This window comes from Trachypithecus francoisi, unplaced genomic scaffold, assembly GCF_009764315.1.
Source record: "Trachypithecus francoisi isolate TF-2019V2 unplaced genomic scaffold, Tfra_2.0 Lachesis_group3, whole genome shotgun sequence".
Lineage (NCBI taxonomy): Eukaryota > Metazoa > Chordata > Mammalia > Primates > Cercopithecidae > Trachypithecus > Trachypithecus francoisi.
Window position 1 is genome coordinate 40,881,764 of NW_022681468.1, and position 26,084 is coordinate 40,907,847.

At 43.9% G+C, this 26,084-nt stretch overlaps 1 protein-coding gene across 3 annotated transcripts in view; it reads left to right on the forward strand.

Annotated features, from left to right (window-relative positions):
- ESR2 (estrogen receptor 2) overlaps positions 1–26,084 on the forward strand; it is a 72,355-nt gene that overhangs the window by 45,249 nt on the left and 1,022 nt on the right. For 2 of the 3 annotated variants that reach the window (XM_033187764.1, XM_033187763.1), the window contains exons 7-8: positions 3,235–3,368; positions 18,390–18,570. In XM_033187764.1, coding sequence (XP_033043655.1) covers positions 3,235–3,368; positions 18,390–18,570 — 315 coding nt within the window. Of the gene's footprint in view, positions 1–3,234; positions 3,369–18,389; positions 18,571–20,218; positions 20,466–26,084 lie in introns of those variants that run through there. The other variant, XM_033187765.1, reaches the window with a different exon arrangement.

Below are 26,084 nucleotides of genomic sequence, written 5' to 3' on the forward strand. Positions count from 1 at the left end.
GCCACTGCACTCCAGTCTGGGCATCGGAGTGAGACCCTGTCTCAAAAAAAAAAAAAAAAAAAGATTATCAAGTAATAAAATTGATACGGTTTGGCTCTGTGTCCCCAGCAAATCTCATCTGAAATTGTCAAGGGGGGGGCCTGGTGGGAGTGATCAGATCATTGAGACGATTTCCCCCATGCTGTTCTCATGATAGTGAGTGAGTTCTCATGGGAGCTGATGCTTTAAAAGTGTTTGGCAGCTCCCCCGTCTCGTTCAATCGCTCGCTCTTCTGCCTCCATGTAAGAAGTGCCTTGGTTTCCCTTTGCTCTCTGCCACAGTGGTAAGTTTCCTGAGGCCTCCCTAGCCATGCAGAACTGTGAGTCAGTTAAACCTTTTTTCTTCATAGACTACGCAGTCTCAGGTAATGCTTTATAGCAATGCGAAAATGGACTAATACAAAGATATTCCATGTTATTACTGATTTTATTTAGTAGTTGATGGACAGATAGCGTGCAAAAATAAATTTCCTGAGTAGGTCAGTTTGATTGATCCATTGTTTCAATATTTTAACATTGAAATCGTATGTCCTGTTTTTGTTTCTGTTTTTGTTAATTTAGAGACAGGGTCTTGCTCTGTGGCCCAGGCTGGAATACAGCAGTGCCATCATAGCTCACTGCAACCTCAGGCTTCCGGCCTCAAGTGATCTTTTGCCTCAGCCCCCTGAATAGCTGGGACTATAGGTGTATGCTACCATGCCTGGTTTATTATTATTATTTTGTAGAGACAAGGTCTCCCTATCTTGCCCAGGCGGGTCTGGAACTCTTGGCCTCAAGTGATCCTCCCACTTTGACCTCCCCAAAGCACGGGGATTACAGACATGATCAGCCAGCCTGTCTTTAATTCAACTCTTTTAACTCTGTCCTAATTTCTTACTCATAATTCAGTTACAATCTAAAATTATAAAATAAATAAAATAGATGTCACTAATTTACTTTAGAGTCTTTCCTAACTTTGTTCTGTGTAACTCATCTTTATTGGGTTGTCATTTACGATGTCTTATACTTTATTGCCCCTTCATTTCTCATTTATTTTGTAGAAATGTATTTGGTTTCTGCAGACTGTGAAGTGAATAAAAATATTCTAACTTTGCCACCCCTTGAATGAAATGGTTGACTGTCATGCCTGCTTAAAAAGAAAGCAATCAGACGTAGTTCTTTAGATTTTGTTTAGAAAGTAACTTTTTCCATGAGGATATATGGTCTGATTACTGTGAGTGACAGCCTTTATCAGGGTTTAAAATACCTCAGTATGCAAACCCTCCCCCCATTTTTGAAACATAAATTTGTAGTGAAAATGGCATATATTTTAATGAGGAAATGATGCCAATTTCAATATTTAGGAACTAAGACACAGGTACTTCTGGAAAATAGGATTGATTTCAGGTTGGTCCCCTTACCATACCACTTGGGGGGAGGGGTGTGTGTGAGTGTGTATGTGTGTGTATGTATGTATGTGTTGTGGACGTGTGTATAATCCCACATCAGCACAGAAGAATAAAGAGATAATCAAACTATCAATGCAGGAGTTTTTTTTTCCCCCACAGAGATATTTTCAAACTGCTTTCCTTAGTATCAAATATCCCCAAGTTCAACAGTTACAATTTCCCATAATGAACTGCCCGCAGGCAGGGTGATTCGGTGATGTGGCATGAAGGGATTCAGTGCCCAGGTGTTTTGTGTGTTATCTCTGTGCAGTGCTTGTGTTGTCCTTACTGGATGCCTGCATCAGGTTGCCTGGGAGAGCCTGGAGCTGGGGAGGTGGAAAGATGAGGCTTCCTGTAGATTTGGCACTCTTTGCCCAGTGCTCTGGATTCTCTAAGATGGCCTTTTCCTATGAGTGACTTCCAGGGGGCACTGGTGTTTTGTCACTTAACCTGTGTACTTACAGAAAATTGCAGGTGTTTACAGAATTTACGATTTAGTAAATTTAGTAACTTACTAATGCTCATATGCCAAAGTGAGCAATTTGCACGCTCGTAGCTCTGTGTGAGTGAGTCTGGGTGGGAGAGTGTGAATGCTTCAGAATGCAGGATCCCGGTGAGTGCCATGTACATAGCAGCTAATGGGAAAGACTTACACAGGATTGGTGTATCCAGTGGTGTCAGAGGCTCTTCCCTGAAATACTGCCATCACTGGAAATGCCCTGAGTTCGGGAAAGGAGGAGGGGAGCAGCCAGCTCTTTGAAGACCTCAAGGCCCCTTCAGGGGCTGCTAGAGACTGAAAATGGAACTCACATAAACCCATTGCCCTTCCTGTGTGCTGCCGGCTTTCAGGAGCAAACAGTGGTTTTATGACAAAATCATCTAACTGCTTGTCAAGGACTTCCAATAACCCTGTGACTGATAATAATAGAGTGTTTTGGGGGAGCAGTGAGGTGGAATAATGTGTGTCTGGCTGGAGTGAATAGAAGCTGGTATTTTCCAGATAAAGTTCAAATAATTTATTTTCAAAGTATATTTAAACATTTATTTCTATAAGGAGTGCTCCAAAGAATTTTGATTAGATGGCTCAAGGTTTAAAGATAATCCTTGCGTGAAGATAATCCTTGGCAAGTCAACAATTTTCCCCACCTCCATGTATACCTTCTTTTCCTAATTCTAATCCATCTTCTCTAATTGTGATTTCTTTGTCATATTCAGCTTTTTCAAATTACAGGTAAATGTCTTAGTTGCTACACCAGTTTCTAAATGACCACCGGGAAGTGAGAGTTAAGCCCTAGATACGGAGTTTTATTCTTGGGACACTTGCTTCTATGACACACAGTCTTCCTCATTAATACTTCCCGATGGGAACATGGAATGTCTCGTTTTGAAAAACGTGTCATATCTGGGGCTGGTTGACTGACATGGTTTTGATTGAAAACAATCAATAGGAGTGGTATTGCTATAAGAAAACATTTGGTGAAAATATAGCAGGAAAATATTCCAGTGCACATTGTTGCCTAAATAATATTTACTCATATATTTACTTTTGGGATTTATAGGAAATGGCCTATCTTCTTTATATGAAGATAATTCTAGTAATTTCATATTGCTGGGTGTGGTCTCATTAACACCCTGTTGTAGTTAAAATGATATTATCAGATGAACATGTTACAAGATGAAACTTGAGATTAAAAATAAAACACTCCTTATTGTTTTTTTGATGGTTTCCTGAAGCTATGTTCCTTAAATTTCCAAACGAACTTTTGTAGGGATGAGGGGAAATGCGTAGAAGGAATTCTGGAAATCTTTGACATGCTCCTGGCAACTACTTCAAGGTTTCGAGAGTTAAAACTCCAACACAAAGAGTATCTCTGTGTCAAGGCCATGATCCTGCTCAATTCCAGTAAGTAAACCACACAGCTGGGCCATGTTTTATCGGGGAGAGATGTTGTTTCTACAACTAGTGTGACATTAAGAAGAATGTTGAACTTCTATTTTATTTGAAAAGGGTAAAATGGTTTCCTTTTGGACTTTGTTTTTATTTTGATAGTGATTTAAACTGTAGGTAACTTTTGGTAACTTGGACATAAATTACTCATTAAGTGAATGACTGGCAATCAATTTAAAAGTAGCTCAAGCCACTTGCTGGAAAAGAAAAAGAAAAGAACTTTAAATTGTTTATCTTTTAACCTTTTTTCATTGCTTACACAGACACTTTACATGGTTGGCATGCATTTATACTTACGTTTGGGGTCCTACTTTTTTACAGATTCATTCATTTGGTAAAGATATGATCCTACCCTCAAATAGCTCATAGTGTAGGCAGGGAGGGAGAGAAAACAAATCATTAAAAATAATGATTTCTGTGCTATGATAAAGTCTACACAAAGTACTACGGGAAAATAGGAGAAATGCCAGAGTTGTTGCAGAAGGGAATGATGTTTGAACAAATCTTCAGGAAAGAGCAGAGGGAAGTAGGCATGACTGTAAAATGCAGTGCTGAAGATTAGAAACTGCTGCTCGGGCTTTGGGCAGCTTAGAAGAGGTTCAGGCACGGGAGTGTCATGCACAGATATGCAATATAGAAAGGTCACTCTGGTTTCCATGTGGAGGACTAGAAAGGGCAGAGACTGAAGCTGGGGGCCCATTAGAGGCAATGAGAGCCTGAACTGACATTGTGGCATGAGGTCAGGGAGCAAGGGACTTGACTTGAGGGAAAAGTGGGAGGTAGAGGAGGGAGATAAGGTGTCTAACATAGGCAGATGGCTTAGTTTTGTTGGCTTTTTCTTAATAATATCTGGAAACATTCAAATGAGAAAAACATACAAGGAAGAAAATAAAATCAGGAATACCTGCCCTTAAAATAACACTATAACTTTGGTGACCCTTCCTTCTTCCTTTCCTTCCTTTTTTCTTTTCTTTTTTTGAGACAGGGTCTTGCTCTGCTGCCCAGGCTGGAGGGCAGTGGCATGATCATAGCTCACTGTAACCTAGAACTGAGCTCAAGTGATTCTCCCACCTCGGCCTCATAAGTAGCTTGGACTACAGGTGCATACCACCAGACCTGGTTAATTAAAACAATTTTTTTTTTGTAGAGACGGAATCTTGGTGTGTTGCCAGAGGTGGCCTTGAACTCCTGGCCTCAAGCAGTCTTCCCACCTCAGCCACCCAAAGTTCTGGAATTTATAAGCATGAGCCACTGTGCGCAGTCTGTATCTTGCTTTTTCACTTTTCTTTTTGAGACAGAGTGTCACTCTGTTGCCCCTGCTGGAATGCAGTGGCACAATCATGGCTTACTGCAGTTCTGACCTCCTGGGCTCAAGTGATTCTCCCACCTCAGCCACCTGAGTAGCTGGGACCACAAGCACCTGCCACCACATCCCACTAATTTTTGTATTTTTTGTAGAGGTGAGGTCTCCTTATTTTGGCCAAGCTGGTCTCGAACTCCTGAATTTTTTTTTTTTTTTTTTTTTCACTTTTCAAAATGCTGTGAAACCATTCTGGGTTAACTAGGAGAGATCTAACACAATCTTTGAAATGAGGGCATTATACGAAATTGTTCAACCATTTCTCTGTTATTGAATATCCAGATCCTCTTCCTTTTTTTTTTTTTTTTTTTTTGTTTTTGAGACAGAGTCTTGCTCTGTCGCCCAGGCTGGGGTGCAGTGGCGGGATCTCAGCTCAGCTCACTGCAAGCTCCGCCTCCCGGGTTTATGCCATTCTCCTGCCTCAGCCTCCTGAGTAGCTGGGACTACAGGCGCCCACCACCTTGCCCGGCTACTTTTTTGTATTTTTTAGTAGAGATGGGGTTTCACTGTGTTAGCCAGGATGGTCTCAATCTCCTGACCTTGTGATCTGCCCGTCTCGGCCTCCCAAAGTGCTGGGATTACAGGCTTGAGCCACCGCGCCCAGCCGATCCTCTTCCTTTTTAACATTAGGAAGCATAAACATTACTGCAATAGAGATGTGTTATTTTGTATGATTTTCTAAGTTTCTGGATGGTTGTCACACTGGTCAGTTCACGATCTACCTGGTGTCCAAGCCAGCTGCTCTAGCAGATATTGGTAGCTTTGCTTAGCCATTTACTCTTGTTCGGCCTTTAGGTTATTGGTTTTTTTTTTCTTCCTCAAACACTGTGTATATCCAGGTTTTAATGTTCACCTGAAGACTTACAGATATCTCTATTTGGACAACATATGGGGCTTTCTTTATTCAATCTTAGAGTTTGATGCTTGAAACAACAGGGAGGTATCAGATTATATTATACTATGGTCTTTTAAATCAGCCAAAGTAGTGGTTCCTGAAGCCAAGATTCAGTGCAGAATTCACTGCGGTCACATGTTTCCAGCTCCTCTTGATCTGGGGCCAGCTGACCTTTATACATGTCTTCTCTCACAGACTCTTGGATATTGGCACTAGTTTTTTTTTTTTTTCAAGACAGGGTCTCACTCTGTTGCCCAGGCTGGAGTGTTAAGGATAGTTATTTTGCAAAATATAACAAAAATGAATTATGAGAAAAAATAAAAGTGAAGAATACAAGTCCTAGTTTATAATATTATTAGTTATCATATTCAACTGATTTAAAATTTCTCTGTTGATTGCTATAAAAGTTTTTAAATGCTCACACTCAATTTCTACCCATCTCTTTGTAAATGGGCAACAGACCATGCATTAGCTCTGGAGAGAGCACAGGATACTGTTAGATCTGGGGTGGAGGGTGGGGTTAGCCCCTGAAGAACTGGCTGAGGGAGAATGAAGAAGGAATCTGAAGGCCATGTGAAGGTATAGAGACCTGGAGGACAACCTTTGAACATTTCCTAGATGAATCTCAATCTGGCCTTACCTGCCTAACAGGTCATTTCCCCTGCACCCAACACACCCTTCCCTGTTGATTGTTACCATTCACCTTTTACAGAATAATATGAGGGCCCAGCTTACACTGATGATTATGTTGATGTGCATATAAGGAAAGTCCAGCCAGTTTTTTTTTTTTGACAGAGGCTTCCTGTGTTGGCCAGGCTAGGGTGGAGTGCAGTGGTGCAATCTTGGCTCACTGAAACCTCCGCCTCCCAGGTTCAAGTGATTCTCCTGCCTCAGTGTCCCAATCAGCTGGGATTACAGGTGCACGCCACCACTCCTGGCTAATTTTTGTATTTTTAGTAGAGATGATATATTGGTCTGTTCTCACACTACTATGAAGAAATACCTGAGACTGGGTAATTTATAAAGGAAAGAGGTTTAATTGACTCACAGTTCAGTTTGGCTGGGGAGGCCTCAGGAGACTTACAATCATGGTGGAAAGTGAAGAGGAAGCAAGATACCTTCTTCACAAGGTGCCAGGAAGGAGAAGTCCCAAGCAAAGGCAGAAGAGACCCTTATGTAACCATCAGATCTTGTGGGAGCTCACTCACTGTCATGAGAACAGCATGGGAGAAACTGCCTCCATGATTTAATTACCTCCACCTGGTCTCTCCCTTGACACATGGGGATTATGGAGATTACAATTCAAGATGAGATTTGGGTGAGGACACAAAGCCTAACCGTGTCAGACAGGGTTTCACCATGTTGTCCAGGCTGGTCTTGAACTTCTGGCCTCGAGTGATCCGCCCACCTTGGCCTCCCAAAATGCTGGGATTATAGGTGTGAGCTACCACATCCAGCCCACCAGCCAGGATATTTGAAATTGATGATGGAATAAAATCAACTCTTTCCGACCTTTTCTAAATCACCTACCAACATTACCTCACATACGTGCTACCATTTCTGTCAAAGGGAGGATCTGCTTGAAGAGTACCTTCCCATCTTGGCAATGGAGGATCATCAAATGCCAGATGATGGGGTTTCTCTCACTTTCAGAAATAATTTAGAACTCTTTTCTGTGCAGGAAAGTGCTTCTCAGAAAGCAGTGTTTGCTTGTTGTTACAACACTTTGCAGTATAAAGCCTTCTGTTTGGCAAGGCTCCTTATAGGCATTTTCGCCTCCCAGACATCATATTGTGTTGTTGTCAAAGCTAGACGCAGCATCTGTGCAAATGGGAAAGATGAAGGCTACAGCATTCCCCTGCAGTATGACAGAGCTGCCACATTGAGAGAATTACAGAAGGCGAGGGAGACATGTGATGTAATTACCACTTACGGTGGTAAATGAGTAAAATTTGTTTACCATAAATCCAAGTTTAAGAAATCTTTTTTTAGGCCGGGCGCGGTGGCTCAAGCCTGTAATCCCAGCACTTTGGGAGGCCGAGACGGGCGGATCACGAGGTCAGGAGATCGAGACCATCCTGGCTAACACGGTGAAACCCCGTCTCTACTAAAAAATACAAAAAACTAGCCGGGCGAGGTAGCGGGCGCCTGTAGTCCAGCTATTCGGGAGGCTGAGGCAGGAGAATGGCGTAAACCCCGGAGGCGGAGTTTGCAGTGAGCTGAGATCCGGCCACTGCACTCCAGCTTGGGTGACAGAGCGAGACTCCGTCTCAAAAAAAAAAAAAAAAAAAAAAAAAAAGAAATCTTTTTTTTTTTTGAGACAGAGTCTTGCTCTGTTGCCCAGGCTAGAGTGCAATGGTGCGATCTCGGCTCACTGCAACCTCCGCCTCCTGGGTTCAAAGGATTCTGCTGCCTTAGCCTCCTGAGTAGCTGGGATTACAGGCACCTACCACCACGCCTGGCTAATTTTTGTATTTTTAGTAGAGATGGGGTTTCACCATGTTGGCCAGGCTGGTCTCGAACTCCTGACCTCGTGATCCGCTTGCCTCGGCCTCCCAAAATACTGGGCCTGCGCCTGGCCAGAAATCTTCTTTTAAGGAACTTCCTTTCTTTCTTGGTAGTCATAACAATTGTCAAAATAAATTGATCCTGTTCAGCATTGCTATGGAGAAAATGGGACAATTTTCACTGCTAGGATAAGTGAGTCTTTTCTATGCTAGGTTTTAAGGGTTTGTTAAGTACAGGCTTTTTTCTTCTGGAGGTATTTAAATTTAAAAGAAAAATAGGGATGTAATCTGCCTCCCTGCCTTAAAATTTAAAACTCTGACAGAATATATAAAACAGATATTGGACATTGGACAGCATTGTTCCCCAGGAGGAGGGACACAAACGAGGAGAGTCCTTTGTCCAGTTTACTGCCTGAAGTCAGTTTCCAGGTTGCAAAGCAGGGATGGGTGTATTAGGTTTCTCCAGAGAAACAGAACCAATAGGATGGATAGGTAAGTAGGTAGATAAATGAGAGGGGATTTATCATGAAAATTGACTTGAAAGATTATGAAGGCTGAGAAGTCCCATGATATGCATCTGCATGCTAGTTAACCAGGGAAGCCAGTAGCATTGCTCAGTGTAAATGGAAAGACCTGAGAGCTGATGGTGTAACCCTCAGTTTGAGATTGAAGGCCTGAGAAACCAGGAGGCCACTGGTGTGAGTCCCAGAATCTGGCAGCTGGAGAACCTGGAGTTCTGATGTCCAAGGGCAGGAGAAAATGGGTGTTCCAGCTCCGAGAGAGAATTTTCCTTTCCTCTGCCATTTCGTTCTATCTGCGCCCTCAGCCAACTGGATGGTGCCTGCCAACATTGGTTAAGGGCAGATCTTCCTTACTTAGTCCACTGTTTTTGTTTTTCGTTTTTTGTTTTTTTTGAGATGAAGTCTTGCTTTGTTACCCAGGCTGGAGTGCAGTGATGCCATCTTGGCTCACTGAAACCTCTGCCTCCTGGGTTTAAGCGATTCTCCTGCCTCAGCCTCCAGAGTAGCTGAGATTATAGGCATGCACTACCACGCCTGGCTAATTTTTTGTATTTTTAGTAGAGATGGGGTTTTACCATGTTGGACAGGCTGGCCTTGAACTCCTGACCTCAAGTGATCCACCCACCTCGGCCTCCTAAAGTGCAGGGATTACAGGTATGAGCCACTGTGCCTGGCTTTAGTCCACTGATTCTAATGCTAGTCTCTTCCTGGAACACTCTCAGACATACCTAGAGATAATGCTTTATCTGCTATCTGGGTATCCCTTTATCCAGCCAAGTTGACACCTAAGATTAACCATCACAAAGGGTAACCCAAATAGACACCAGTGATCTCTCTTGGTAGCAAGGCAGGTAGGACTTGGAGGGGAGAGTACTGAATGGGAAAGAGCTGCACACAGAATTTTGGAGATCTATGGAGAGTCCTCTTCAAGTCTTCAGCTGAGTGCTAATCTGCCCATGCTTATGAGGATACCAAGGACAGGGAAAGAACCATCAGAAAGGAGTGGGCAAAACAATCCCTAGAGTTCACACAGGGCCAGGAACAGTTCACATTCTCACCAGCCAGTACACTGGTGAAAAACCTTGCAGTACACTGGGCATTGGGCACTTCTCAGCCTTCATATAGTACTCAGAAGGGTATTGCCTCAGTAGTGGGCCTAGACTAAAGGCCATTATGATCCTACTAAGCAAAACTTAAAAACAAGCCTGGAGGATCAAACAATTGCTAAGTGATTTAACACATCCCATTTCATTGCACGTTGCTTTATTGTGCATCACAGATACTGCATGTTTTCCGAAGGTTTGTGGCAACCCTGCATTTAACAAGGCTGTTGGTACCATTTTTTCCAACAGCATGTGCTCACTTTATGTCTGTGTCAAATTTTGATAACACTTGCAATATTTCCAACTTTTTCATTATATCTATTACGGTGATCTGTAATCAGTGATTTTTGATGTTACTACTGTAATTGTTTTGGGGTGCCACAAACTGTGCCTATATAAGATGGCAAACTTAACCTATAAATGTGTGTGTTCTGACTGCTCCACCAACTGGTGGCCCCACCACCATCTGGAATTCTGGGAGAATTCTACCATACATTTGAGAAATGAATAATATAAGTGGTATGGTTTGGCTCTGTGTCCCCACCCAGATCTCATCTTGTAGTGCCCATAATCCCCACATGTTGTGGGAGGGACCCGGTGGGAGATGGCTGAATCATGGGGGTGGGTCTTTGCTGTTCTCCTGATAGTGAATAAGTCTCACAAGATTTGATGGTTATATAAAAATGGGAGTTTCCCTGCACAAGCCCTCTTCTCGTCTGTTGCCACATGAGATGTGCCTTTCACCTTCTGCCATGATTGTGAGGCCTCCCCAGCCATGTGGAACTGTAAGTCCAATAAACCTCTTTCTTTTGTATATTGCCCAGTCTTGGGTATGTCTATCAGCAGTGTGAAAATGGGCTAATACACCAAGTTTACACATACTCTTACAGAAAATTGAAGAGCATGGAATGTTTTCCAACTCATTCTGTGAGACTAGCATTACTCTGATAGAACACCCAGACTAACACATTGGAAGAAAAGACAACAGACCAATTTCCAGCATGCATGTATATGCAAAAGTTCTCTAAAATTTTTTTTTTGGTAATTAGAATCCAATACTATATTAAAAGGATAGCACATCATGAACAAGCAGAATTTTCGGGAATACAAGTTTTCTTTAACATTTGAAAATCAATCAAAATTCACCATATTGACAGAATAATAATGAAAAACCATATGATTATCTTTTTTTTTTTTTTTTTTTTTTTTTTTTTTGAGACAGAGTCCTCCCTCTGTCGCCCAGGCTGGAGTGCACTGGTGTGATCTTGGGTCTCACAGCAACCTCTGTCTCCTGGGTTCAATCAGTTCTCCTGCCTCAGCCTCCTGAGTAGCTGGGAGTATAGGTGCCTGCCACCATGCCCTGCTAATTTTTGTATTTTTAGTAGAGATGAGGTTTCACCATGTTGGTCAGGTTGGTCTTGAACTCCTGACCTTAGGTGATTCACCCGTCTCGGCCTCCCAAAGTGCTGGGATTACAGGTGTGAGCCACTGCGCCCAGCCATGATCTTAATAGATGCAGACAGCATTTGACAAAATCCAACATCCATTCCTGCTGAAAACACTGAACAAACAAGGAATAGAAGGAAACTTCCTCAACCCATTAAAGGGCATCTATGAAAAACATCAGGAACAAGGCAAGTATGTCCACTATCCCTAATTCTATTCAACATTTTACTGTAAGTTCTACCCAGTGCAATAAGGCAAGAAAAGAGGTAAAAGCCATCAAGATTGGAAAGGTGGAAGTGAAACTCTTTATTTAAAAAACATGATAATCTATGTAGAAAGTCCTAAGGAGTCTAAGTGAATTTAGCAAGTTTGTAAGGTGTAAGGGCAATATATATAAATCAATTGTACTTCTATGTGGCAGCAGTGAACAACTGGAAATTGAAATAAAAAATCAATACCAGGTGGGAACTGAACAATGAGATCACTTGGACTCGGGAAGGGGAACATCACACAGTGGGGCCTATCATGGGGAGGGGTGAGGAGGGAGGGATTGCATTGGGGAGTTATACATGATATAAACGTTATGCACATGTACCCTAGAACTTAAAGTATAATAAAAAAAAAATCAATACCATTTACAATAGCATCAAACATCGTGAAATCTTGGGACTAAACTTGCAAGAGATGTGAAACCTGCACGCTAAACACTGCAAAATATAGCTGAAGAAAATTAAAGAAATCCTGAGTAAATAGAGATGTTAATGGATCATAAGATTCAGTATTGTTTTCAGTGCTCCCCCAAAATGATCTATAGATTCAAACTGATAAAAATCCCAGGAGGCTTTTTGGTAGAAATTGATAAGCTGATTCTTAAAATCATATGAAAATGCAAAGGACCTAGAATAGTCAAAACAACTTTGAAAAAGAACAAACTTGGAGGACTTACACTACCTGATTTCAAAGATAATGTGGTGTCGATGTCAAGAGAAACAAATAGATCAATGGAACAAAGAGTCCAGAAATAATCTATACAACGACAGACGGTCCTCAGTTTATGATGGGGTTATTTCCCAAAAAACCATCTTAAGTTGAAAATGTTGCTAGTCAAAAATATACTTAACATACTTAACCTACTGAATGTCATAGTTTAGCCTAGCCTATCTTAAATGTGTTCAGAATACTTACATTACCCTGCAGTTGGGCAAAATCATCGAATATAAAGCCTATTTTATAATAAAGTAATGAATATTTCATGTAATTTATGGAATACTGAAAGTTATTATACTGAAAATGAAAAAACAATGGTTATATGGCTACTGGAAGTATAGTTTCTATTGAATGCATATCACTCTTGTACCATCATAAAGTCAAAAAATTGCAGATGAGTGTGTTCATTATCTTGGTTGTGCTGATGGTTCCACTGTGTATATGTATGTCAAAGCCCATCAAATCGTACACACAAAATATGTGCAAGTTATTGCATGTCAGGTATACCTCAATGAATCTGTAAACAATGTAATGAAAACAAAACAAAAATTAAGAGAGCAAAGTGTGTAGGCTAAATGGAAAAGAGATACCACCAGGCAGGGAACCAAATAAAGCACAGGGTGGAGGCCCTGGAGGAGCAGGGTCAGGAGAGGAGAAATGGGGTAGGTCTCTTAAGTCAAAAGGCTGCGAACTTCTCTATCCCATGTTAGGATAGAAGTTTCCAAGTGCTGCATTTGTTTGCTGCTAGATGGCCTTGCCATGCTAGATAAGCACTGAGCTGTCTGAAAATGGTCTCCTGCATAGTTTGGTTTCCTGTTTTCCTGTGTATGTGACGTGCTCAAGTTAGGATTATGTCACCCAATCACATTTGCAGTGGTACAGCATGCTAGCTGGCCAGGTCGGGGGTAGTCAGTAGTCATGTTTTACAAGCTGCCCATTTCTGGGTTATGCATATCTACTAACAATGGCGATAATATGGAATGGAAATTAACTGTCATCTAACTAAATTTCAGCTCAGTTTCTGGTGTGTAAATCAACGATTTCTAAATACTAAGGATGTCAAAATGATTTATATACAATGCTTTTGGTCTAGAACAGGATATACACTCAAATAGTTAATCAAAGGTCTGATCCTTCATGGGCTCAAGTGGAGAGGCACATATTTCTCTCCTGGGAGGGAAGGGAAAGGACCGCAACATTCGAACTCTCTCAGCTGGTCCTCTTCCACTGTGCGCATAGAGAATAGGCGGTACTTGGAATTCCTGTACCATACTTAGCCTTTGATATGGCTCTTGAGACTAAGAGACAACAGAAAATGTTGCATTTAACAACCTGTTACAATGCTTGTTAGAGTGTTTTTATAAACTCTAAGGTGTTATGCAAGTGTCATAGTTAATAGCCTACCCAACACCCAACAGAGAGACTGGCCGTCTTGCCACCCAGGGGCCTGAGGACTAGATAAACCCTCCCTTGGATAGAATTAGAGGGGGTATGGAATTTAGGAATTAGAGTGTAATTAATTAAATCAATTATCCCATAGTCTTTAAAATATTTTAAATTCGAAACAAGTCTATTTAAATAGTTTTAAGATTTACGAAGGATGAAACTTTTCATTAAATGAAAGAAATAGAGGGGTTAAGCCAGGAAATCCTATTTTACATTAAGAAAGTTATGAAGAGACACTGGCTTAAACCTTGGTTCCCTCTGAGTTTATAGGGAGAGTTCCCATGAAGTGGGTGGGTGGAGAAGACAAAGACACAGAGGGATGCTGATGAGGAAAGATGGGGGGTCCTTTTCTGTTGACCAAGAACGCTGGGGCAAAGCACAGTTGAACAGCAGCCTGCCGGCCTCACACCATGGCACCTTTTGAGTCCCATCTTCCCTCATGTGCTGCGGGCAGGAGGTGGTGATAGAGGGTGTGGGTCATGGCCAGAGGTTCCTTTCCTCAAAGCAAACGCCGCATACAGCTCCCCAAAGCCAGGACTTCTTTCCTTTGGTCAGTATTCTGGGACTTTTATTAACACATTCGATTTTTCTCATTTATTTGCCTTCAGTCAAGGAGAGCTTATGTTTTCATCCTTTGAACAAATTAGACGTGGCAAACCTTGAAGGAGGGGTGGCTGTCCCCCAGCACTGTGCTGCTCAGCATGCCATCAGGTGGGCCGGTGAGAGGAGCACGCAGCTGTTCCCAGCTGATAAAGGGGAGAGGAGATTGTGTCCTTGATTTTCTTTCACTTTCTTTGGTATGTGTGGGGCATGGTGCCAAGATCTTGTCTTTTTTTTTTTTTAAACTATACTTCTTCAGTTTCATGAAAAGTAATTTAATTTTGTTCTACAGTGAATCCTGATGTTTTTACTTTTCGGGGGTGGAGAGGGTGCTACATTTTTGTTGTTTTCTGTGTCTGACTAGGCAGGGCTTTGGATTCTGTCCTTTGCCCCACCCTGCCCAGGGCCTGCTACTTAGCAAGTACTCTGTAGAAACGTGTTTGATGAGCAAGGGCCTGAGCACGGATGCCTGAGGTGCAGGCGTGGCACTGCTGACTGGAGAGCCAGGCATCAGCATGGGTATTCTTCAGCACAGTTCCTTTCCGGGAGGGTATTTCTTTTCTATGTGATTAGTGAGAACAGGAGTCCCCAGGATAATTTTAAATAGGTCAGTCTTTTTGTATATACACTGTTTCCCCCTCCCCCCGCCGTATGTAAAATGGATTTAGCACATGCCTTTCCAAAACTGCAGTGCCTCACCTCCCCAGACCGCTGTGGCTGATGGACTCTGGGCCCCACGTGGAGCTGTGCTGCCCCTACAGCCTGCAGAAGGCCCGGGGTCTGGCCTTGGCAATGACTGTGGTTTGTGAAGTAACACAATGACACATATTCTCTGAGGGGAACCTTGGTCACACACAGCCCAGGGAATTTGTGTTATTGTAATTTTGGTTCTGAGGCATTCTTTTATTATTATTACTATTTTTAGTAACAGCTTTATTGTGATAAAATTCATCTACCGTATAATTTCTCCATATTAAGTATACAGTTCAATGTGTTTAGTTTATTCACAGTAAGTGGTGCAACAATCGCCACTATCAATTTTAGAACATCAATTTCATCACCTGAAAATAAACCCCATGCTTATTAGCCATCATTTCCCACTCCCTATCCCACCCACATCCCTAGGCAACCACTAGTCTGCTTTCCTGACTCTATGGATTTGCCTATTGTAGACATTTTATTATAAATGGAATCATACAACATGTGGTTCTTTATGTCTGGCTTCTTTTGCTTAGCCTGATGTTTTCGAGGTTCATCTGTATCAGTACCTTGTTCCTTTTCGTAGTTGAATACTATTCCACTGTCTGGATAGAGCACATTTTGTTGAGCCATTCATTAGTTAGTGTACATTCCACTTTTAGGCTGAGTTATGCTGCTATGAACATTTGTGTATAATCTGAAGATTTGTTTTTATATTTTTAGTCTTTGTCACTTTGAACTGAGACATGTACAGGCACACAATTTTGGCTCCTTTTGTTTTTTTTTTTGAGACGGAGTCTCGCTCTGTCGCCCGGGTTGGAGTGCAGTGGCCGGCTCTCAGCTCACTGCAAGCTCCGCCTCCCAGGTTTACGCCATTCTCCTGCCTCAGCCTCTGAGTAGCTGGGACTACAGGCACCCGCCACCTCGCCCGGCTAGTTTTTTGTATTTTTTAGTAGAGACGGGGTTTCACCGTGTTAACCAGGATGGTCTCGATCTCCTGACCTCGTGATCCGCCCGTCTCGGCCTCCCAAAGTGCTGGGATTACAGGCTTGAGCCACCGCGTCCGGCCTTTAGCTCCTTTTGGAATTCCCAGATACGGTATTTCTTAATGGCAATGGAAGTCCATGGAGCACATGTTACGCAGCTGAACAGACTACAGGGTAGTTAAAAGGAAGTGCTTGTTTATGCAGCTAAGTAAGCTTGAAATAATTTTCTCTGTACTTTGGATAATTTTCTGTGTGTACCTAAAACATACATTAGCATGCATATTTACCATTTCAAATATGATGGTGGGTTTGGTCAAAAAAATAAGGGTCTGGCCGGGGACAGTGGCTCACGCTTGTAATCTCAGCACTTTGGGAGGCCGAGGTGGGCGGATCATGAGGTCAGGAGTTTGAGACCAGCCTGGCTAGCATGGTGAAACCCCGTCTCTACTAAAAATTCAAAAAATGTGCCGGGCATGGTGGTGTGTGCCTGTAATCCCAGCTACTAGGGAGGCTGAGGCAGGAGAATTGCTTGAAACTTGGAGGCGAAGGTTGCAGTGAACCGAGATCCCACCACTGCACTCCAGAGCGAGACTCTGTCTCAAAAACAAACAAAACAAACAAACAAAAAAAACGGTCTGTGCCCTCAAAGCACTCATGTCCAGTCTTGCTGAGGGCAGAAGGGGTGGCTGTGGGGTGTGTGTGGGGACAAGCAGACATCCAGCATGTGGGGCAATGTGGAACCTTTGCCGGGGGTGAACAGGGCACTGTCAGAGCATCAGGGGACACCTCAGACCAGACTTAGGGTGGGATGGTAGGGAGGTTGGGGGAAGCTTCCAGAAGGAATTTCATGACCATGTTGGAATCCACAGGAGGAATGGGTATAAATGAGCAAGAGACTCAGGGTAGAGAAAGAGGAAGGAGAGTTTCCAAGCAGCAAGTTGAGCATGTTCGGAGCGTCACCTTGAGGGGGACTCAAGGCGAGGTGTGGTGGGAACTGCAGATGAGAGGAGCAGGGAGGGCCCTGGTACCCCTGATAGCTGCGCCAGGTGGTTTGGACTTGATCCTATGAGCTGGGAAGTCATTAAAGGGAGCCCCATGAGCAGATCTGCATTTTGGCCACTCAGAAGGGGACACACGGGGTCAAGGGTAGGGTCTTGTTTCCTCTGAAGTGGGAGGGCAAGTCATCTCTGGGGTGACAGTGGGAGGTGTGAGGATGTGGGGGGACTCTGGAAGAACCAGTGTGGAGAACAAAGTGAGCAGGAGGGTTGGAGAAGCAGCTTCAGGGCTATTGAAAAGATGAATATTTTAAATCCGCATCATCAGACATTATGGAGGTCCCTCGGGATGTGGCAAAGCACTACACTTACATAATTGTGCTTCAGTACATCCGTTGCCTTAACTGAGTTGAACTTAGTTGAATTGAGCTGGCTTAATTGAACTGAAAATGCCAATAAAAATAGAGAACAAAAACTGCCAAAACAAATTCTGTGGATGCTGGAGCACCAGCTATCTTCAGTCTCATGGTAGCCAAGACTCAGCAGCTCCCTGGTTGATTTCACATATTTATTCTTGCTTTGAAATGGAAAGCCTGGAAGAGAAGCTAATTATTGAAGGGAATCAGGGAGTCAGGGGTCTGGGGCGGGGGGTGGGGAGGAGATGTACCTGAGCTGTTACTTTGCTGCCACTGGGATGCCACAGTATCTCAGCCCTAGAGTTGGAGGGGAGTTAAACACAGGGCAGGGCAGGATGGGGGAGGCAGCCTACCCAGGGCGTGGTTGTGGGGACCTAAGCAGATGTGTTCCTGCATGCATTGTTCATTGAGGAACTGAGGCTCAGAGAGCTCCAGATGGTGGCTAGGAAGTAGGTCCATCTGACTCCAAATCAGTGGTCTTCCTGCCCCAGCCACGTGCCACTCAAGTGAGATGTAGAGGTGGTAGCAGGGGCCCTACCATGGCTGTCTGAGGCGTGTGGTACACACAAGGAGGTGGCAGAGGAGGCTTCATCATATTGGCCATTCCTTTGTTTATTAAACTCCCTTTAGATGGGGGGCCCTCCGTCGGGTAAAAGTAGAATTAATCTCACCTTCTGACCATCTCTCTATCTGTTGCCGCAGATGAGAAACACCATGTAATGGTTTCAGGAGACTAGATATACTTGCCATGGCAAGGCCACAATTATGGGTCTGGTGGGCACTTCAAGTGGCAATTTAGTCTGTCTGCATTAGGCCAGGCTTCTCTTCTAGCTCTGTGATGTGACTGGCTGTCAGGGAAGAGCCCCTGGGGAGGTAAGACCATGCTTATAAGGTCCTGCCACACATGCAGCTGTCAAAGCACGCAGATTACCTCGGAGCAGGCACACAGAACAGCGGAGCATACAACTTCTCCTTTGCTCAGAGCAATGACTTGTGGCTTTTATTCTTTGTCCAGGTATGTACCCTCTGGTCACAGTGACCCAGGATGCTGACAGCAGCCGGAAGCTGGCCCACTTGCTGAACGCTGTGACTGACGCTTTGGTCTGGGTGATCGCCAAGAGTGGCATCTCCTCCCAGCAGCAATCCATGCGCCTGGCTAACCTCCTGATGCTCCTGTCCCACGTCAGGCATGCGAGGTACGCGCTCTCAGGAGCTGCTTCGCTCGGGCGTGGGGTGGGATTATGTGCTCAATGGAGGGTGAAGTGATTTGGGAAAAGTGTCTGCAGGTTGAGGAAAATGACGCCTGAAAGGGAATGGGGGATTTGTCAATTCACACACCTGTAGCCAAAGATGGGTACAGAGTGGGCATGGAAGGAATGTCATGTGGTATCTTACAAGATCTGCATGGCAGCCAGTGGTGGTTCATTGGTTTTTCAGTTGCTGGGGTTTATAGCCTGTTTATGGAGTCCTAAAAGGGGCAGTTCCTCCCCTAACATGAACTGCCACTCCTCTTTATACCACCCAGGGCTGAGGCCCTGAGGTCATTTTTTGTGGAGAGGCTAAGACCCGCTCTCCTAGATGGTCCCTCGAGCTGGTGATATGGAGAAGTGCACAAATGCTTCCCTAAGAGTTGTTCTTTCGATGGCATCAGGAAATTAAGGATAAGACTTAAGACTTAAGTGGTGGGCCCAGCAGATTTAGGAAGGAAGGGCTGTGGGTACGGCATGTTTCTGATCAGGAAATGTAATTGTGCATGCTGATGAAGAGGGTGTGTAGTGGTGGCTACTGTTGGTACAATGATGTTCAGTGCTTGGTGTCACCCACGATGAGGGTAGCCTTGCCCTGGAGCTGGAGGAGGGGAGGGGAGGATAGAAGGTAATTAACTGGTCACTGAGGAGGCAAGTCTAAAGGCTATGCAGAAGGACAATATACACCTCAAGAATCTTAAGTGAGAGGAGATGAAGACCTCTGCCTTTCCCCTTTAATGATTACTCAGCATACAGCCATTTGCAGAACAGATCCTGTTTGTAGATTCCTTCATTGTGAATTTATCTGCTTGCTAAAATTTCTTTGTAACCCCAAAATCAATATTCGTGGTGTTTTTGAGGTCATGAACAGAGTGGCAAAAACTTTTGAGTTGCCTTTCATGCACAGTCCCAGCTGAGACGGAACAAGCAGCTGCTCTCCTACTGTCAACAAGTGTCCTTTACTTGGTCTACTTAGTGCCATGGTTTTACATTTTTGAGCCTTTGGTCAGTGACTTCATTGTTGAAAATGGCGCCCTGGTGTGGGGCTGAAGAGCTGTCTAGTGTTACTCGGTGTGAAAAAGCTGTGATGTGCCTTATGGAGAAAGTATGTGTTAAGCTTTGCTCAGGTGTGAGTTATAGTGCTGTTGGCCATGAGTTCAATGTTAATGAGTCAATAGTATCGATTACATAAGGCATCTTTAGAAGGAAACACACATAAAACAAGGTTTTGTATTGATCAGCTGATGAAGATGTGGCCAGAGGCTTGCGGGAACCTAACCCTGTATTTCCCCTAGGAGTGAGGAGTCAGTATTCACAATGATTTTATAGAACATGATTACTGCAAATAATGAGAATCTATTGTCTTATGTGCCAGGACATCATGGGTGTGTGGTGGGACACAGAGGCTGACAACGTCCTTGCCCTTGAGCCTAAATTATCAGGGGGAGCTGGATGCATGAGCCATGGATAAATGGGCTGGGGGAAGAGTGGGGTTAGGGGTGGGGTAGACTGATTCTGAGCAGGGAGCTGGGGAAGGCTTCGGTGTTCCTGTGGCTGCCTTGGAGGAGGGAATCTCAGCACCTTTTTGTCCCCATAGTAACAAGGGCATGGAACATCTGCTCAGCATGAAGTGCAAAAACGTGGTCCCAGTGTATGACCTGCTGCTGGAGATGCTGAATGCCCACGTGCTTCGCGGGTGCAAGTCCTCCGTCACGGGGTCCGAGTGCAGCCCGGCAGAGGACAGTAAAAACAAAGAGGGCTCCCAGAACCCACAATCTCAGTGACGCCTGGCCCTGAGGTGAACGGGCCCACAGAGGTCACAGGCTGAAGCATGAACTCGTGTGTCGGGAGCCTGGGCTTCATCTTTCTGCTGTGTGGTCCATCATTTGGTGATGGCAGGCTTGGTCTTGTACCGTCCTTCCCTCGCCCTCCCCAACTCCCAGGAGTCAGGGTGTGGAAGCCATAGTTTTCCTTGTTAGCAGAGGGCACATTTGAGTGCAGCGTTTCCACACTGAATGGCCTCATAGGATCTCAATGTGGTATTCTTACTCTCCATCTTCCTTCCTTCCCTTTGTGAAACATCTTAAAGGTTTTGGAATGAATGGTGGAAATCTGACTTGGAAGGGCTGCGAATCAGAGGGGAGAGGAAGTGACATGCTTACAGGAAGTGGGCTAACCCTTCTTTTGCAGTACACACTACCCTTCCCTTTTTGAGAGTTGACCTTTGTATGCTCTTTTCTGGACCACTTGATTTTAAGATTGAAAACCCCCGTGACAACTGCGTACTCACCTCCCAGGCCTGTGGGGACTGATCATATCATGATGCTTATTCTGTCAAAGGCCAGAGGGACTGTAGTCAAGCTGGGATGTGAGTCATGTTCTCTCCCTGACCTTGCTGCCAGCTGCACAGATTTGTCCCTCTTGATTTGCATTCACAGAGCCTGCCAATAATTTGGGGTATGTGTATATGAACATGTGATCATTTTCATGGAGAACTGTGGGAGATACAAATCTCCCTGCTCCTGGAACTGCCCTTCCTTAAACCTGTTGTCCCATTGGGCCAGGATGGGTGCTGGAGAAAAGCTGTGTTTGCAGGAATGGGGTTTTCTCCTGTGGGTGTGGGTGACAGCCACAGTGTTTCCCTGGGGCACCGCAGATGCAGTTTCCATCTTGTACAACCTCATAAGTAGCAGCCACAACTGCCACATCAGCCACCCCAAGTAGTCAGGGACACTTTGGGCTGTGGATGTGCACGGCGTGCTGTTTTATGGGTGGATGAGTAGCTACGCACCCCAGCGTGTCAGTTCTGGGGCCACACTGTATAGCCTTGATGAGTACACCCCTTGAACAAGACCCAGTTTGTGAACTCTCCTTAAACAGAAATATTTAGGGATAATTATTTATAGCAAGAAAGAATTCTTTTACATTTGAGAGCGCTTTTAAAAATATTTTCTTATTGGAAAACTTATATGGTGGGCTGGGTGAAAAAGAAACAGTAAAAGTATTAGTTCTTATTCCAAGTGGAACCATAAACAGGATATGAAGAAGGGCACCTCTGAAATGTCAATTATAACTAACTTTTTAAAAGATTTGAAATTTTCGGTTTTGAAAACACAGTAAATGTGCAAAATGAGTAACAGCATACTTTGAAAGTGAGCAATTAAATAATCATGTTTCATTACTGCAGTAATGTTTTAAACAATTACCTTGTGATGTGATATTAAATATATATTTTTTGAAAATATGTTCACTTTGGCTAGCACATCCTGTATTTACTAAGTCATTAGGAAGATTACATTCAGTGTTACCAAGACTGGTTTTTGCTAGTAAGACCTTGAATAATCTGTAATTTTGATATTAGTGCAATTTTACTAAAAGTTGAGCTTAGCTGTTTTAGAAACGCTTGGACAAGTACCTAGAGAACACACTGATGTCTGCGTTCTGAGGCAGTTTGAAGTTATTCTTAGTGACTCAGTGTTACAGCCTTAGTAAGAGTTAGGACAGGCAGGATAAGCTTGGTTTCATAGGAACCACGGAACCAGTGTTAGTGTCAGCTTCTTTTCTCCTGATCAGCCTAGAATGCCCCACTCCCAATAGAGGGGTTTGGAAGCTGGAGAGTAGGAAGTAAGAGGCAAAGAAGGCAGCCTTCAATAACTCATTATGTGCCAGTGAAATTCTGTCCTACGAAAAATACAAAAATTAGCCAGGTGTGGTGGTGGAGGCCTGTAGTTCCAGCTACCTGGGAGGCTGAGGTGGGAGGATCACCTGAACCTGGGGGATCAAGGCTGTAGTGAGCCGAGATCGTACCATCGTACTCTAGCCTGGGTGACAGAGAAGACCCTGTCTCAAAAAAAAAAAAAATTACCGTGGAATATATATATATATATATATATATTTTGGAGAGTAGATCTTAAGACAGATGTGTTCACTTCTACTCCTGGGAGTGACCTGGCAATGGCAATCCCCTTAGAGCCTCAAGTGGGCAGTCTCAGGGGCGCCGCACAGTGAGTTTCCAGATGAGCTATTCTCACCAAATCTCCCTCTGTTCTCATGACACCCCTCTGTCAGGCCTGTCTCATAGTCACTGCCTACTAGGACTGACTACAAAAGATTTGACCCTAAAATAGTCTTGAAGGGATTTTTCTAAAAAAATTAAGGTGGGAACATGAGACAGAGCTGTCAGCCTAGTAACAAATCTGAGGACTCTTAACTGCATTAAAAATAAAACAGTGCAAAATCGATGGGAGCTGTGCAGTGTGAGTCTTGATCTGGAACACTTCCCCTGCTAACTCAGCTGGAAGGGCAACTATTTTAGATTTCAGTAAGGAAGAAAAATCAGTTACCAATACTTGGCAGAGCCACATTATATATCCATATATATTTATACGTGTAAGTGGAGTTGAAGCAATTCTAGAATTTTTTTTTTTTTTTGAGATGGAGTCTCACTGTGTCGCCCAGACTGGAGTGCAATGGCCGGATCTCAGCTCACTGCAAGCTCCGCCTCCCGGGTTTACGCCATTCTCCTGCCTCAGCCTCCCGAGTAGCTGGGACTACAGGCGCCCGCCACCTCGCCCAGCTAGTTTTTTGTGTTTTTTTTTTTTTTTTAGTAGAGACGGGGTTTCACTGGGTTAGCCAGGATGGTCTCGATCTCCTAGTGATCCGCCCGTCTCAGCCTCCCAAAGTGCTGGGATTACAGGCTTGAGCCACTGCGCCCGGCCTAGAATTTTCTAGCATGTGAAAACAGGGTTTGGTTCTTATGACATCTACTAAGGGACTTTACAAATTCAAAGTGAACCTTCTGTTTATAGGCCTATTTTGAAACAAAGTATCTTCATTTAATAAGAGTTGACTTTTTTTTTTTTTTTTGAGACAGGGTCTGACTCCTGTTGCCCAGGCTAGAGTGCAGTGCAGTGGCACCATCATGGCTCACTGCAGCCTCGACCTCCTGGGCTCAAGTGATCCTCCCACCTCAGTGCCCCATCCCACCCCATTCGCGCCCTCGCCGAGTCACTGGGACTACAGGTGCACACCACCATGCCTGGCTTATTCTTTTAGTATTTGTAGAGATGGGGTTTTACTATGCTCCCCGGGCTGGTCCTGAACTCCTGGGCTCCAGTGATCTGCCTGCCAAGGCCTCCTAAAGTGCTGAGCTTATAGGCGTGAGCCACTGTGCCCAGCCCTGCCACAATTTTTTTCAGTTGCTGAAAATCTTTTAAAAAGATGAAAACACATTATTTAGTACCTAAAGATAATATTTGTGCCAGACACAGTTCTCAGTGCCTCAGATATTCATATTTAATCCTTATTATAATAATTGCTATTGTCCTGATTTTCTGGTTGTGGAACTAGACACGGTCTAAGCAAACTCGCTCAAGGTCACATGGGGAGGTGATAGAGCTCAACGCAGGCAGTCCAAGTCCAGTGCTGACAGTGACCATGCACTTCAACCAGTTTAAAAATTTAAAGACAAGGCCGGGCGCGGTGGCTCAAGCCTACAATCCCAGCACTTTGGGAGGCCCAGATGGGCGGATCACGGGGTCAGGAGATCGAGACTATCCTGGCTATCATGGTGAAACCCCGTCTCTACTAAAAAATATATTAAAAAAAAAAAACTAGCCGGGCGAGGTGGCGGGCGCCTGTAGTCCCAGCTACTTGGGAGGCTGAGGCAGGAGAATGGCGTAAACCCAGGAGGCGGAGCTTGCAGTGAGCTGAGATCCGGCCACTGCACTCCAGCCTGGGTGACAGAGCGAGACTCTGTCTCAAAAAAAAAAAAAAAAAAATGTAAAGACAAATATTTTAAAACTGCAGAATCTGTCAGGTGCAACCTGACATGCATGGCTGCTGTGATTTAAATGGGGGCCCCTTGTAATACTCCTCACCTCCCACCACAATGTCCAGAATACCCCTACAGACACAGTAAGTTTGTAAACCTCTCACATAAAAGTTTAACTCCACCTTTCATATCTGTGTAAATTAAAGCCCACGGGGGCAAATTCACCTATTTGAGGTCATAAAACTAACCCATGGCAAAGCTTGGACAGGCACGCAAGTCTTCTGCTTGCCCAGCGGGCCAGTACTGCTCCTGCCCCAGGACTTGCTTCTGTGACAATCTGCTTTGTGAGCTGAGTCGCAGCAGAATGGAGGGGTGGTAAAGTTAGGGTTGTCTTCTGCTGTACCTTTAGATCCCATCTCCTCAGCTTAGGTGGGTCTGCATGAACCTTTACAGAACAGCAGCAACAACAGATGGAAAAATAAGATGCATTCTATTATTCCCATCGTCCCATCCCAGGTTCGTGAGCTAGTGGGTACTGTGATCTGTGACTGCTTTCCCCAAACACATGGAACATGTTCCTTTGAAGTGTACTCGTGTAAAACTCACACCTTTTAGGCACTGATGCTTCCCTGTGGAGTGATATACTATAGTATTATAGTGTGAAAACACGTGCCACTCTTCTTTTATAGCTCTCAAACTTGCTGGAATTTTGGCTCCAGTGGTGGCTCTTAAGATGCACATTGTCTGTGATGTATGACTGTAGTGCCATTTCTGTTGCTTTGGGTCAAGGATTTTTTTTTTTTTTTTTAATTCCAGGGATCCTATTCACTTGTAGGACCAGCCACTGGTAACTGGTGGTGGGTCTCCTCTATGGGAGGAACATAAGGAGTGGCGATGCCAGCCGCGAACAGTTCTCGTTGACTGTACAATGGATGTTTTTGCCGTTGTTTCCTCTGTTGGGTGTCTCAATGCCTTAACTGTGGGTCCTATGCCTTTTATCATTGTGTACCTCAGAGCCTGTTGGTTGGCTATCAGTCATTTGCCATTTTCTCAGACAAATGCTTTGTACCATTACACTAATTTGTTGATTTCATTTGCAGGCTTTACATTTGGGCCGTGTAGAAATGAATGTTTGCTGCTGTGTGAAAGCAGATTTTGGGACCTGCTTTCCCTTCCTCCAGGGAGTGTTTTCCTTACTGTGTCCCTTTAATGTCTGTGGCACTGTCGCAGAGAGGTTAACATGATATAAATAAAGTGTTTCATTATTTTGGCTTTAAAAATGTATTTTTTGGGGGTTGAGTGTGAGAACTTACAGTAATTAGGCTAAGTAGTGTCTACATTCTATTCTGAATTCTAGTATTTTGGGGTTAGAGAGTCCTTTGAGAATTTGATGAAAACCTAGGGCTAGTTTTCCTGGGAAAGGGCATCTGAACACAAATGCTTGAGTACGATTTCAGAAGATTGAAGAAGCTCTGCTTTAATGTATGGCTTCTTAAAAAGAACAATCTCATGTTTAGTCAGCTCATCTCACACCTGTGATTTATGACCACAGGTCCCGTGTACACAAGTAAAATGGAGCCCACACAAGTCCTGGTATCTAGTGCATCAATTATTTGGATAAATTTTCTGTAATCATTCTATCTGAGTTTGATTAGAATTATATCCTTTAGAGATGGGGTGAAAAGCAATT